General features: G+C 32.3%; 1 protein-coding gene across 1 annotated transcript; it reads right to left on the reverse strand.

Moving 5' to 3' along the window:
• Positions 1–1622: 1622 nt before the first annotated feature.
• Positions 1623–7968, reverse strand: LOC11442558 (MICOS complex subunit MIC60). The gene is made up of 12 exons (XM_024773275.2): positions 7807–7968; positions 7614–7680; positions 6032–6727; positions 5681–5806; positions 5434–5586; positions 5239–5316; positions 4719–4811; positions 4498–4617; positions 3295–3372; positions 3023–3202; positions 2396–2497; positions 1623–2190 (listed from the first exon to the last, which is right to left on the reverse strand). Exons 1-12 carry the CDS (start codon positions 7815–7817, stop codon positions 1957–1959), a joined length of 1938 nt encoding a protein of 645 aa, XP_024629043.1. The 5' UTR covers positions 7818–7968; the 3' UTR covers positions 1623–1956.
• Positions 7969–15435: the final 7467 nt, after the last annotated feature.

Below are 15435 nucleotides of genomic sequence, written 5' to 3' on the forward strand. Positions count from 1 at the left end.
GTAGTCTTTATTACGTAGCTTATTATAAAAATTATAATGGATAAAAATACAATTTAAATGAAATAATAAGGGTAAAATTGGAAGAAAAAGTGAGAAGCTATAAGCTATAAGCTCAAACGCTACTTGGAATAGCTTCTGAAAAACAACTTATAAGCTCGTGAAATAAGCTATAAGCTCATGGTGAACAAGTGTTACCAAACAGAGCTTTTTTTGTCAAACGAGCTTATAAGCTATAAACTAAAAGCTAAAAGCTCTTTTTTGGGGTTTCCCAAACAGACCCTAAATTACATGAGGAGGGTCTATTTTTTATTTTTTTTTCATTCCCCAACCAAAATATAAACTCACATAACAGAAGTTGATATGTCACTGCTAGTGATTAAGATGGTGGATCGTTGCTCTTATGAGTGTTAATATATATCTATGACAAAATAATTGAACCAAACAACCACATGTTTCCGTTTTATATTATTTAATTAAATTTAAAATAATTGGATTGTATGTTTGTTTCATGTGCAATATTTCTAGTAAAATGAATTGAATTAGTAAATATTTATTTCTTTTCATTTTTCAACAATCCAATTACTACTGCTCCAAATAAAAAACCTCTACTTTGATTAATAGATTTATTTTTTTGACAGGTTGATCAATAACTTTATACTTAAATTCCTTCAAAATAAAACTCTATGCTTAAATTATAGGCAGACTGTTCTGCCCAAAAGAAGTTTACAAACCATTCGCTCAAAAGATGGTATCTAACATTGCACTGAATATAAATAAGCATGATATCTAACTTTGCAGGTAGAAAAAACAAAAACCAACAATTATCATCGCTCAGGAAACCATCTTGAACTATTATTTGTATGGAGAGCAATGATAGACATTTGACGTCCAACCTTGTCTTGGTCGCCAGCGGGTATATTATTGAAATTTCCAAACTAACAGTGCAACATTTTAATCATTCTTGAAAGAGAAAATATTCAGAGCCTCAACGGCGAAGTTAGCAAAAAGTTTATGCAGGAGCCAATTATAAAAAGTAAAAAATTACTAAAAAAAACTATAATTTTTTTTTAAAACCAACATATTAAATTGAAAGATAAAGTATGTTTTTAGTCTTATAGATTGTAATTTTTAAGGTTTAGTCCTTAAAGACATTTTATGCAACTTTTGTCTCGATTTTTTAAAATTTCACAAAAAAATATTTTTGGTCTTGCATTTAATTTCTACAACAAAAAATCAAGGACTAAAATTAAACAAAATCGTATGAACTTAACTTAAAAATCAAAGGATAATTTTTACAATAATCAGAATAAAAATACAGGACAAAAATCACAATAATTTTTACTTATATGAAATGTAAATTAAAACAACAACAAAGGATAAAAATTGACAATAGCTATTAGAAAATTTGGACAAGATGCATTTCAAAAAACCAATTTTATCCATAATTGAGTGTTTACTAAATATATAGATTAATAATGTATTCTCCAATGTAAACTAATAGGTTATTTGCAATAAACTCATTGTTCATTTAATTTGTTTATGACTATTGTCTTGATAATTTTTATTGTTGACAAAGTTTTCTCTATAATTGTTATTAAGACTGAAAGTATCAAACCAATATATATATCATGTAATAATATTTTTACTTTCTTATTTATCTTAATTTTCAACAATTGAACTTGTTTGGGGTAGCTCAATGTTTATTATTTGGCTACCCCTCCTACATGAAAGGAACCGCCCCTGCAGAGCCTCATATCGCTTCGTTCCAAACACCGAAGCCTGTGGTGTTATACAGATATTACAGAATCAATGAATTTCAGCAGCTATGAAAAAGCTAACTTGTTTTCTTGTGGGTCAAGGCAAATCCCGTCGGCATCCTTGGTGGAACCAAATAATCTCTTCAACTTTTAGGTATTTAAATCAACATGGTCTTGTCAAATATTCAAAATTTGATAATCATGTAAGGCTAATGGAATTGGCATAGGATTGAAGAAAAACTACAGCCTGCTCAGAAATAGCCCTGTTTCTTGCTTGCTTCACCCAAACTGCAACAATTTCTGCAGCTTGGGTATCCCTCACACTTTCTTCTAGACAATCTGCTGCTTCGGCAAGTTTTCCTTCTGCCAAGTAATTCTCTACTTTGTTAATGACAGATTCAATCCCATCACCTGATTGGTCAGCTTCCCTAACCTGAATATGGAGTAAAAATTTGTACTTCAGGATGAATTTGATAGAGATGAAAATGGGAGCTAGGGTGCCAGAAAGAAATAAAGGTAGCCAACGTATCAAAACACAAATCATGGTCTCCATCGAATTTCACCGCCCCAACAAATTATATTTTCCCATTAAGCACACACTTAAATGTAAATGCCATGTTGGTAATTTATATACGTACCTTCAAAAAGGATGCTACACGTGCCAAAGAATGTGCCAACATACCTCCCCCTCCTGGTGGGAAGAAGACGAAGTGCCGTACATTACTTTTTATGATATCAAACTGCAACAGAATATGCATAAATTAGAAATATGCAAGATTGAAATCTAAAATTATATTATATAATCTACAATTTATGTAGTAACAGTCAACTGCATTTCAGGAGATCACAATGTTCAATAATTCCAGAAAGTTCTTCAGCAGTCAACTCAAATGCTTTATATAAATTTAATATAAGTAAAAAAAATCAATTTAAAGAGATCCATATTCATACTATAAGCATCGAGAGAAAACAACATCTAGCATATAATCAAAAGAAAGTTCTGCAAGGTTACAAAATAATAATTGACAGAAGAAATGTAGCAATTTTATAAGAGCAATGATATTTGAACAACCATTTGCTAACAACTTCTATGACAACCTCCTTTCTCTCTCTCCTCATTGGTCAAAAACAATGGAGAGAGAATAAGAATATAATGTGAGTATGAGAGAGAAAGTTGTCTAAAAGATAGTTGTACAAATATCATTTCTCATTTTATAACGAACAAGTAACCCAAAAAGTCAACAGCAGATAAGAACACGGCTTGCCTTCTGCTTTAATTGCAGATGTGTGTCAGTGCCGATATTTCTTGTCTCTTCAGGAAGGGACACTAACACCAAATCCAACACCGAATCTTTATCTGTGCCTTCAAGATAAGACTGCAAAGATTCTATTTCTGTCTGAATTGGCAATCCTTTTGACAGTGCATCTTCAAGTGCAAGTGCTCTCTGCAGGATTCATGCACAGATAACAATAAACTGGTAATTGGTAAGCAGAATTGGAAACTAGTAAAACATAAAGAAACGTGAAAAAAGATTACCAAAGCAAAGCTTTGTGCAGCATGACTTTGACGAGCTTCTTCAGATCGAGCATAAAATGCCATGCACAAGGCATTTATCTAGAGAATCAGATGGAAAGAAATTTTTAAATCAAGTCAAACATTCATATATGACATGAAAGATATTGATAATTACGAGAAAGCCAAGAAGCACGTCCGTTAATAAAAATTCTAAATCGAGCCTTATTAGCTAAAAATATGATATAAACCTTGCAACTATCAAAAGTCGGCCTGTGTTTTGCCTTTTTTAACATAAATATTTCTTGATCAAACTTCAAAGCTTATGTTTGCATAACCAAACAGTTTTCCAATAATTTCAAGCCAACCATGCCGTAGTTGTCTAGCAAAACATAATTATGAAAAGAAAATTATGTTTTCCACAGACAAAATAACTAGTTCAGTTAAATACATGTAAACTTGAAGCGGTGGTATCCACCTTTCAACCTCAAAGAAGCAACACAAGTCCATATACAAAAATAAATGAAGAAGTGAAATTCACATATTTTGCATTTTCATTCAAGGTGAACACACCAGCCTTGGTACAGCTGTACTGAATGTTGTCTACAAAAATATATGCAACGTTTGTTTTGATCTTTGGGATGTACAGAAAGTTCTATCACAAACCAGAAAAGATTCAAACAATGACAGGTTTGCTGTTATTTTGGTTCTCGTCACGAAAAGCATTGAAGGAAATTATCTGGTATTAACTAGTACATAAAGAAACTCTATTATTTTGCTCTGTACTCTCACGGAAATTCCTCCATAACTAACCTACCATGTAAATGAACATGCAGCACTTGTTTGCTAAGAATTATGGGAATTTTATTATATGTTAGACCAAGAATTTACATTGGCAAACTAACTTTTCTCTGTTCAGAAACTTGCTTCAAGTAATGAAATGACCATGAATGTAATTTCCTACTAAGCAGGTTTTAATGAATGTAGTCAACTCAAAATTGCATAAGGAAGTTAAATCCAGAACTAAATTTATTTGCATGCTTTCATAAGTTACCCATAGTAGAAGTTGCCCCAGCTTTATACCCAAGCAAAACTATTATGGCTATTGTATTCTTCTATATGCTACTACCTAATGAAAATCATATCCCTATTTAAATTGAAGTTAGCTATAAAAAATTTAAATATGGGCGTATCTATGCACATCCTTAATTCTAGAGTAAGCCTCACATTAATATTTGCTTCAGACATTTTTTCAAGCTGGGCTGCCTTCTCCTTTGCTATGGCTGCATTTAACTCTGCCTGTGCTAACTCCTGATTTTTCTTCAAATTTTCTTCTGCTTCGATTTTCTGAAATTATGAATGATGTCACTTACTTTAACAAATATTATATAATATTAATATATACAGGAAGCGGGGTACTTGTACTGCCAATAAAAACTAACGTGCACCTTTTGTTCAAGTTCTATCTTTAGTTTCTCGTCCATTTTTTCTTGAAGTGACTTAATAGCAAGAGCTGCTTTTGCCCTCTCTCTCTTAAGCTCCTGAAAAGGTATTGAGATAAAAGGAAAGTTCAAGACCTGGTAACATTGTAGAGCCAAACAGCACATATAAAAGAAATAGCCCGGCTTGATCAGTGGACAAACTTCACAATTACAAAACAAACTTGACAGGCTGATAGTTCAAATTTGATTCTAATTAATTTTGTGTGATCGATATTAAGTCAAATCAATATAATTGTACATTGAAATTCAATATGAACTATTACGCTCAATCGAGACCACGTAACTAACGAGTCAAATGCACATACATTGAACAACAAAACTGCAGTCCCACATACAGAAATTGTTGTTTGTTTGAATCAAGTAGCCTGTGTCATTGTCTTTTCCAATCCAGGTATTTAAGACAAAAATGAAAAAACAAATATCATTTTAAATTGAATAAAAAGGAAGAAAACAAAAACATTGTTACCCTATCCAACATTGCAGTTTCTTCAGCAAGCATTAGTTCTTTGGCAGCTGCATCCTTCAACTTCTTTTCATATTTTTCCTAGCACAAACAAAGTTGCAAGTAAAAATTAGTATAACACAAACAAACCCATCAATAAACAAAAAAAAAAAACTACAAATGCTAAGCCTACTCGCATAGATTAGAGAGTAAGTTAACCTTCAATGCTTTCTTCTCTTCATTAAAAGCATGTGCATCTATTCCAGCTTGCCTTTTCTCCGCAGCATGGATGGCTTGTACGAAATCAAGAGCCACTTTTCCATCCTTAGCCACATAACCATCTTTCAAGTCCTCTGTTGCACCACTAAATGCCTAGTGCTTCAAGAAGTTAGCTTTCATGTATGATCAGAATCACAAAGAATGTACCACTAAAATGTTAACAGAAAAATAAAGGATCATAAAAAACCTCTTTTTCTTCAGGAAAATGACTGTTCTCAGTAAGCCCAATAGGAGTGGTTCCTTCTGACTTATTCCTTATGTGATATTCCTCAAGGAGGGTAGGTGGTTGTTCTATATCTTTAACTAATACATTCTGCCTTGGAGTAATAGAGAAAATATAATAATAATCAATAAATGTCAAAATTCAATTTAGAAAGAAAAAATGTAAGGAAAAAGGCTCTTGGTCTGAATGCCAGTGAATAACAAAATCATTTGATAAGTTAACATTCTACTGTAAAATTTAAACCAGCATGATTACCAAAAAGATCGCAGATGAAATTAATGATTAACCTGTATATCAAGACAAACTCAAACGTACCTCCCTTCTTTCCTCTATTTCTTGTTGCTTTGGTTGAATATTTTCTGTCCCATTCTCATCTAGAAATGTATTGTCCTGTTTAGATGGCGATGTATGTTGAATTGCCTCTTCTGGTTCTAATGTAACATCTGCTTCGGTGCTTTTTATGCCAACGGTTCCATCAGATTGCACCACACTCTCTTTACTGAGATTATCAGATGTTAGACTACTTTGAGGATTTTCGGGAAACTGGTTTTCTTTTGCACCAGCGTTATGATCTTCAGCAATATCAGAAGTGTCTTGCACAGGAATTGGTTTATCACTTGAATCTTCTATTACAATTTCTGGCTGTGAAAGATGGGCATCAGCCTTCTGTTCTGCATGCTCTACAGCAGGATTTTCATTGTTAGATTTCTCACTAGTGGGTGAAACTAACTCCTCTATTGAATGTTGTCCACTCTCCAAATCTCCAACGGTACCATCTATCTGAGCTTCTTGGGGAACACTAAGCTTCTCCTTCTCAACATATTTATCTAAGAAACCAAACTGATAAGCTGCCAGAAGAACAGCACTTACACCAGCACCTCCAATTAAAAAAAACTTTGATTTAGAACCATGAGACTCAGGCGGCTTTCCTGTAGAATCAGAAGCTGAGGCACCAGCAGGTTTCGATGCATTTGAGAATTTCTTTTGAGAAGATAGATGTGAAGGTATCTTCTGAAATATGTAATGCAGAAATGAAGGGTAATAAATTAGAAAAGGGTGACATGTGAAACTGACGAAAATTTGGAAATGAGTACTACTAAACCAACAACCTAAGTAGTTTGTATCACAAACATAAGTAGTAAATTACGGAATGTATTTGTATAGCAAGAACAAGTGTTTCAACATTAACACCTTTCCTTCCCTACATTCTGGTAATCAACAACAACCAAGCCTTATCCTGCTAAGTACTGTCAGCTACATGGATCAGATAATGCCCTAAGGTTTTGTCATATATCATATCTCTATCCAACTCATTAATGTCTAGGTCTTTGTTAATAGTTTCTCTTATAGTTTTTCTAGGTCTTCCTCTACCTCTAGCGATTTGACTATCCTCCATCTGATCTACTCTCCTTACTACAAAATCTACAGGTCTTCTTTCCATATACCCAATTCCCAAACCACAGTTGAGTTTCCACATCATTTCGACAATAGGTGTTACCCCAACTTTCGCCTTGCAGTATATCGGTATTTGAAGCCACTGATCATTGTGCTATGCCCAAGTGAAATAATCAAATAAATAACATAATTGCTACTACCCTCAATTCTGAATCAACCTTGAACTCTCCTAGTATATTCCTATAGTCTATTTACTATTCTATTGTTGCATATAAGAACTTCAGAAGAGACATTTAAGGGTTTTTAACTTTCAATAGTTGGTGACTAAATTAAGATGGATTGCGAAACCATTGAAAGTGAGGAATAATATACACTCTTTTTGCCCTTTTTCAATGGTCACATTATAATAATACCAGTTGCAACAATTTCATATAAAACTATATGCTAGTTGAATTATTTTCATGAATTGCAAAAAAAAAAAAAAAAAGTAGAAATCAGGCACCTGATTACTAAAATATCTGGGGTTTGTTCTAAAGGATTGTCTTCGAGATGAAAATTGCAAAATGGACCTGCAGTAAATAATCATAATGATGAAACAAACGCAAGAATTCGATCGCAAACAGTGAAAATCAAAAGAGTAGACACGATTCGATTAATCGGCATCACGAACTCAGAAAGCGTAAAGTTGCATTTACCTGCGGAACATGGTATACTCGGAGAGATGGAGAACAAGGTGTTTGCGGAAATGGCTGAACTAGTTTCTTTGCCGATTGCCTTTGGTTGTGGCGCACCCCCAAACTAACAACCCAACCTCAAAACAAAAGTGATGCTTATTGTGATTTTACTCATGTATCAGGGTGGAATCATAATTACTAAAACTTTATCTTGGGTCCAGAAGTAAATAATAGTTAAAATGTGTTTTTGGTCCCTATAAATATATCAACTTTTCGTTTTAATCCCACTACAATTTTCCTTCAACTTTTAGTTCCTATAAAATTTTCAATCACTATTTTTTATCCTTATTTTTAAGTAAATTTTTGTATTTTTTAAGGAAATATATAGAATTTTTGTATTTTTTAAGGAAATATAAAGTAAAGATTGAAAATTTTATAGAAACTAAAAGTTGAAGAAAAATTTTAGAGGGACTAATACAAAAATTTGATATATTTATAGGGACCAAAAACATATTTAACCCTTTTATTTATATAAATATATTCCAACTTTTCATTTTGATTCTCCTATAAAAAAAATCAATTTTAGTCCAAAAAAAGTTTCATTGCTTTTTTTGTTTTCTGATTTTAAATCAACTCATATATATCATTTAAATTTTTTAATATTTTTCTCCGTCATTTTAGAATATTACAAAAGTGTCTTTAAAAAAATTAAATAACAATTTTTGTGTTTTTTTTTTACTTTTTATGATAAATTCTTATAATATTCTAAACATTTCTAAAAAAAGCAGAGAGTCTACAAATATAGATAAAAAAAATTTGGGACTAAAAGTATTAACTAAGCACATCAACTTTTGTGTTGACTTTTTTTACTTATATTCAAATCAAGTGTGTCTTGATTATATATATATATATATATATATATATATATATATATATATATATATATATATATATATATATGTTTAACTCACGTTGTATCTGCAAGATATCAATCAATCTCTGATTATTCCTTATTTCACCATGTTATCATGTTTTCAAAGTCTTTTGCAAGTTATCCGATCATAAAAAAACCGAATTTGATAAAGTTCGTATATTTTCATTTACAACAAAAAAATGAGGGTTTCAAGTTCTTACACATTATTAAAACATCTTTACAAACTACCTAACATCTTAGTAAACCAATCAAAGCCTTTTCATTTCACAAAGTTCCTTTGTTTCACCAAATTTCTAAAGTTCGTCTCTTTTTAACACATGATTCAAAACTAAACCAAATTTAAAGTAAATCCATGTTTAAACACTCTTAGAAGTTCAATTACACTTCAATTAGATAGGGTTAGGTGTTTGAAATCCATAGGAATGCATTAGGATCCTTAAAAATGTGAAAAATCATGTTTCCGGGCACTTGCACAGGCCGCACTATCGTGCCTAGGACACACACGGTCGTGTGTGCCAACTGTGAATGACACGCAAGGTCCGTGCACGCACGGTCGTGTGTGTCTGACAGCACATGATTTCTAATTTTTTCCGTTTTTGCCGTTTCGCGCATAAAATTCCGATCATTGATCCGTTTTCGATTTCGCTTTCTCCTACGCGTTCTAATCACTTAAAACTATCATATTTTACTATAAAATCATGTTTCCCTATCTCAAAACAACTTACTCCAATTATTTCGAAATCACTTATTTCCAAAAACACTTAAAACAATTTTTCCTTCAAAATCCAATTTACTCCATGATGACTTCTTAACTTAGCCATCTGAGTTTAGGTCTGCATCAATTATTAGAGTTGCACGATTGAATAACTTTCATTTGCATATATATCAGTACATTGTTAATATATAGCAAAAAATTTCAAGCATACGTTCCTTTCATATAATATAATGTGAACCCATATAAATTTAATATAATAACTAGGTATATATTTAGTCCTTAGTACCTTAATCCTTGCCCTGATGTTTGCGGAGGCAGCACTTGAAGCAAAACATCATGGTAGTAATCATGTGCTCTAGATGATAGCTGACACTTCCACTTGAGAAAAGATGCAACAAACTCCCTTCCTAAGTCCAAGATTGCACTTCCTTGTGGCCTTTGTGCCGATAAATTCGATGAAAAAACAAAGACACTGTTGGAGTATTAGTGTGTTGTTGGAAGAAAAATTGGAACATTAAACATCAAGTAATTATACTTTGATCTAATGTTGTGTGAATTGAAAAAATAAAGTGTGAGAGTCCCACATAAAATAGAACACACACATTAGTAGTGTTTAAATTGCGGTATTTAATTTTAAATACTTGATAATGATAAAAATAATAGTAATTATTATTTTTATTCGAGAATACCACTTCCCATAAATTTAACTTAGGGTGGTTGTGATAAGAATAAGAATTTAATTAAATTTCTTATATTTCCTTTATTCAAATTCAATAGTTTGTTTCCTCCGCTTTTATGCATTTGTTTCTTTTGATCATATCCACAAGTGTTGTCGAACTGTTGTCGCAATTTTTGCTAAAACGGTTACAAAATCTCTATATAAATAGAGGACTCCACTCAGTTTAAAAAACACACCAAAGAGTTTCATTGAGTTGTCGGGAACTCTTTCTCTCTTCTCCCTTTCTTGACTTGTGTTGACGAGTCTTTCTTCTCTTCATCTCCTTTTTTCTGTCCCTTCGGAATTAAGAGTGTTCTTAAGACCATAGTCCCTTTTCGGTTTAATGTCCCTTCGGAATTAAAAATGGTCTTAAAAACATAGTCTCTTCGATAATATAAGTCCCTTCGGAATAAAGAGTACCATTAAGATCATAGTCCTTTTTTGGAATAATAATGTCCCGTCGGAATTAAAAATGATCTTAACGGTATATAAATATTCTTTCATTATTTAAATTGAGGAGAAATTAAAAAGTTGAAATGGTGAGATCACCATATTTGAGTGGTCGTAGTGCCATATTGATACTTTGGAGAAATTAAAGTTTGAATAGTGGTAACACCATATTTGAGTGGTCTCAACACCATAACAGAGTGGTAACAATATCATATTAAAGTGGTTTTAGTACCATATTTGAAGGTGTAAATCTCGAACGGTTTTTTATAGTGCAGTAGTTAACAGCACAGTTGTAGCTGTGCTTGTTTTATCCTGGAGGCGGCGTGGTTGATAATCTGCCTTGCACAATCTTGGGAAGTGCCACGAAACGTTTTAAAGAGAGCGACCTGGTCGTGACTCAACCTGTAACAACTTCGGTAGATAATAGAATTTGGAAATCCAAATACAACAGTTTGACAATTCAAAAACAACAATTTTAAGACGTTTCGACTGCTATGTCTACCGAAGAAATTATTACTTATTGAGATTTCGTTGTCCCTATATACAAGAAGGATAAAAAGGCTATAGAAATACATCTTTCGACTGAAACGATGAAGTGATTGTTGCTTCAAACAACAACACTAAGAAATTTGCATATCCATTTTAATGGTAAAGCATGAAGTTAATTGAAGATAGCTAAAGTTATCCTTCAGTAGATCCATATTGTTTGGCGTTTTTGCATAAGAATATGTTAGTGAAATGCTCTTTAGAAGGATTAATTGTCCTCTATTTGTTGGTTATGCAGTGAACACCAGAACACTACTAATCGCTTGGTTATGGAGAGTGAGTAGCGCCTTGCTTTCCTTCACCTTCTGGAGTAATTTTTTTACCCGTCCGGTTCTAATCAAATATACTTTATTTGATTGTTTGAATGTACCGATCGAGGAACAGGAGGATAATTTACCATCTATATGGTCCCTGTTATATGCACAAAATATGAACATTGAAAACTCAATGAATGGATCAAATTGAAAAGGTTTTTGATGAACTAGAAATTATATGAGAAATTTGTTCCAGATGTTACGTATGTAAATAAGAAAGAATCTGAATTTCAGATTTTTATTGAATAAGATTGAGTTGACTCAAACTTAAAAAAGACTTGTGTATCATGTATTATTGTGGAAAAAGATTGCGCCTTTGATAATATGTTCAAAGTTAATTTCTCTTCTATTTTATTAGTTGTGTGATTTTAATATTTGACATATCAAAATTTATTACGTGAACAAACATTTTATTTTAAACTTGAGTAACTTAGAATTAATTCTCAAGTTATATCACTAGGCAATTTTATTATTTGCAGCCAAGATAAATGAACCAAAAGTTCATATAAATTACTCCCTCCGTCTCTATATATAAGACCCTTTTGCCAAAATCACGGGAATTAAGATAGTGGATATTTGTATTAAAGTTGTTTGTAATCACTATTGTTTTTACAATTTTATCCTTTAAGAAAGAAGGTTAGTTTATGTTTTCAACATGTTATTTATTGTTGATTGAAGAAAAAGATGTATAATAAATAGGGGCATGTATGTAAAGAAATAATTAATGTAGTTGAAAATAACAAAAGGGTCTTATAATAAAGGACAAAAAAAATTCTCAAAAGGTCTTATAATTAGGGACGGAGGGAGTAGTGTTTAGAGAATTAGAATCTCAAACTTAATAAATTATGATATGTGCAAATTTGATGGCACATAAATTAGAAATAATAAAATGATATGTTTATCATATTTATTGATGACGGTGAATTTTGGAAAATAAAATTGATATGTTTGATATGTTCAATTTTTATAACGAAAATTGAAATTCATAAGAGTACCCAAGTCTGAGAACAAATATTTTAATTAAGAAATATTTGAAGAAAATACAATCCAACTTGTCTTATTTTTGAACTTGGGATTGTCAGAACTATATTTTGACTCTAGATCCCAAGAGAGTTGAACTCACTGATAGAGCCTATGAATGTGTATTCATTGGGTATGCTATAAATAGGGAAATATATAGGTTTTATGACCTAAATGCTAAAGTGATCATAGAATTAAAAGATGTCGATTTCTATGTAAATATTTACCTCTTTAACTAAAGAATAGTGGGGGTAAAATCAATTTCCTTTTAAAATTACGAACTAGTAGGGGCACTATATCTGATCACATTCCAGTAATCAGAAATAGTTATGAAATCATCGTACGAGATGTTATAGAACCTCGAAAAGCTAAGAAAGAAAGAATTGATAAAGAGTATGAACTTTATGGTTTATACATTGGAAGAAGATCCAATAAACCTTAAGGAAGCTATAACCTCATTGGATGCTGAATTATGGCCAGAAGCAATAAACGATGAAATGGATTTTCTAGAGTCTAACAAAACATGACACTTGGTTGACTTGTGTAACGCCCTAATTGTTATTTAATTATTTTTAGTTGATTTAAAGTCTTTTATATGATTTTAAATGATTTATGTTGATTATGTGGTGTGTATTATTTTATTATATGATTTATTTTAATATTAATTAGAATAATATGAGAATTATTATTATTTTGGAGGTTGGGGGTTTAATTATAATTAATAGAATTAAGAGGGAGTTAAGTTAGAAGTTAGAAAAATAGAACCAAGAGTCAAAAATTGTTTTTATGTAGAAAACAAGAGTTTTTGGGAGAAAAAGGGAGAAGAGCCAAGAAAAGCTAAGGGAGAAAGATTCCGAGTTTATAGAGTTCATTCATCTGAATTAAGGTAAGGGTGAGACTAACTCTCAATAATTATAAATTATATAACTTCTGATTTTGATTTAACATAAGGGTGTTGGTTAAATTTGGGATTTGGGGTTAGGTTTTGATCATTAGATTTTGAATTGAAAGTGTAGAAATCATGATAAAGATGAGAGATTGTGTACTGATCATAGGTACAATCATATAGCAATGCTGTAGACAGTTTTGAGGATTGAATTGGGAAAAATTGGGACTAGCTTTCTCTAAAGATGGGTTGTATAATTCTGAAAAAGGGTTTAACATTGTAGTTATTGATGATGAATTTACATGCTCAAGTTATGTATATATGTATACTTGTGTTTTTGCTCAAAATTGGTGAAGTATAATGTTGTTGTTGATGAATTCACTTCTGATTGTTGTTGTTTTTGTTATGAGATGTTGTTTTGATGATTGAAACCTTGGGTAATCTTAACCATAGAGCTTGAAGTGAACTCTTGTTGTTCTTGAGAACTTTTATGAAAAGTGTGATTTTGTAAATTAATGTTTTTGGTCATGTTTTATATGGTTCTGAGTGCCTTAACATGTATAGAAATGGTTAGACAAGTTTTTGGATCAAATTTGGACATAGGGAAGTCAAAATTGGGATTTTGGGGTGAAAAATAGAGTTTTCCCGAGAGCTACTTGTCATAACTCGCCATGGCGAGTGGAGTTACTCGCCGGGGCGAGTAGCTCTCTGACAGCACATCTTGTTTCATGTTCTTGCGTCTTTTTCACACGTTTCTGTTTTGAATTGGCCTTTGGTGTAAACATGAAAGTTGTAGATAATTTTGTTAGCTTTCCAATGACTTTGGTTTGACTCGAAAATGATTTTTAGTTTTTGAGATATGATGAAAATACTCCAAGTAGGTCTTAGTGAAATCTTATGAAAATTCAGCATAACCATTTCTAAGTTAATCCAAAACTTATGGGATAATTCCAAGGCTCAAAACTAGAAGTATTATGAGTTCAATTAAGGTGTTTAAGAGTATTTAATCCATGTTGTTAGATTGATTCTTTGGGTTGTACTAATGATTATATTACCTTACCAAGAGCATGATTAATTATGATTGTTGATTTATGTATAATTTCACTCAAACAAATTATACAAGTGGTTGGAATTCATTGTCAAAGGTTGTTGTGTCATAGTTGACCATGGCGATGATAAGTCATATTCATATATGCATTACTTTGTAGCAGTTGTTGTTGTCGTTGAGTTGTATGTTGATATACACAAATGTGGAGTCCATTGCATAAACATAAAGCGGTGAGGGCTCATGCCCTGGAAAGCCTTGTCGTTCAAAGCGGGAGAACTCATGTCCTGGAACACCTTGTTGTTCAAAGCGGTGAGGGCTTATGCCCTGATGAATGCTTTAACCATTCAAATCCGGGAGGGCTCATGCCCTGGAATGCTTTGTCATTCAACCGTTGATGGCTTATGCCCTGGAATGTTTATCATTCAAATTGTTGGGGGCTTATGCCCCGGAATGCTTAGTCATTCAACATGTTGAAAATGGTGTCACATACATGTTGTAGCTGTCGTTGTTCTTGAGAGAGTTGTTGTCGTTGTTGTTGTTGATTAAGTTGTTGTCGTCGTTGTTGTCGTTGTTGTTGAATCTTGTTGTTGTCGTCATTGTTGGTTGAATTAGTAAGTGTTACCAAAGTTAATGAAGTAAGAATGTTGAATATATGTTGTTGTTTATATTATTATGGTGTGATGATTATGTTGTGTTGTCTATGTTATTATGAGATGATGATTTGTTGTTGTTTACATTATTATAAGATGATGAATTATTTTGTTGTCTTGCAAGGTGGTGCTTGTGTTCTAGTTGTTTGTGTTGTCAAGGGGTAGCAGGTTGTGTGGAGGTGCGATTTCGGTAGTGCAGGCAGGTCTTTTGCGGTTTCCATTTGATTTTAATGGATGTTTTGCTTGGAGTAGCTTTTTCTTGGTTGGTTTTGAGTTTTATTCCTAGCATTTCCTCCTTGGTCTGCGACTGTTGTTTTGATAACAAATGGATTGTTTTGCGCTACCAGCACAGGTTTTTGGTGCATTGTT

Source organism: Medicago truncatula, chromosome 8 (assembly GCF_003473485.1).
Source record: "Medicago truncatula cultivar Jemalong A17 chromosome 8, MtrunA17r5.0-ANR, whole genome shotgun sequence".
NCBI lineage: Eukaryota > Viridiplantae > Streptophyta > Magnoliopsida > Fabales > Fabaceae > Medicago > Medicago truncatula.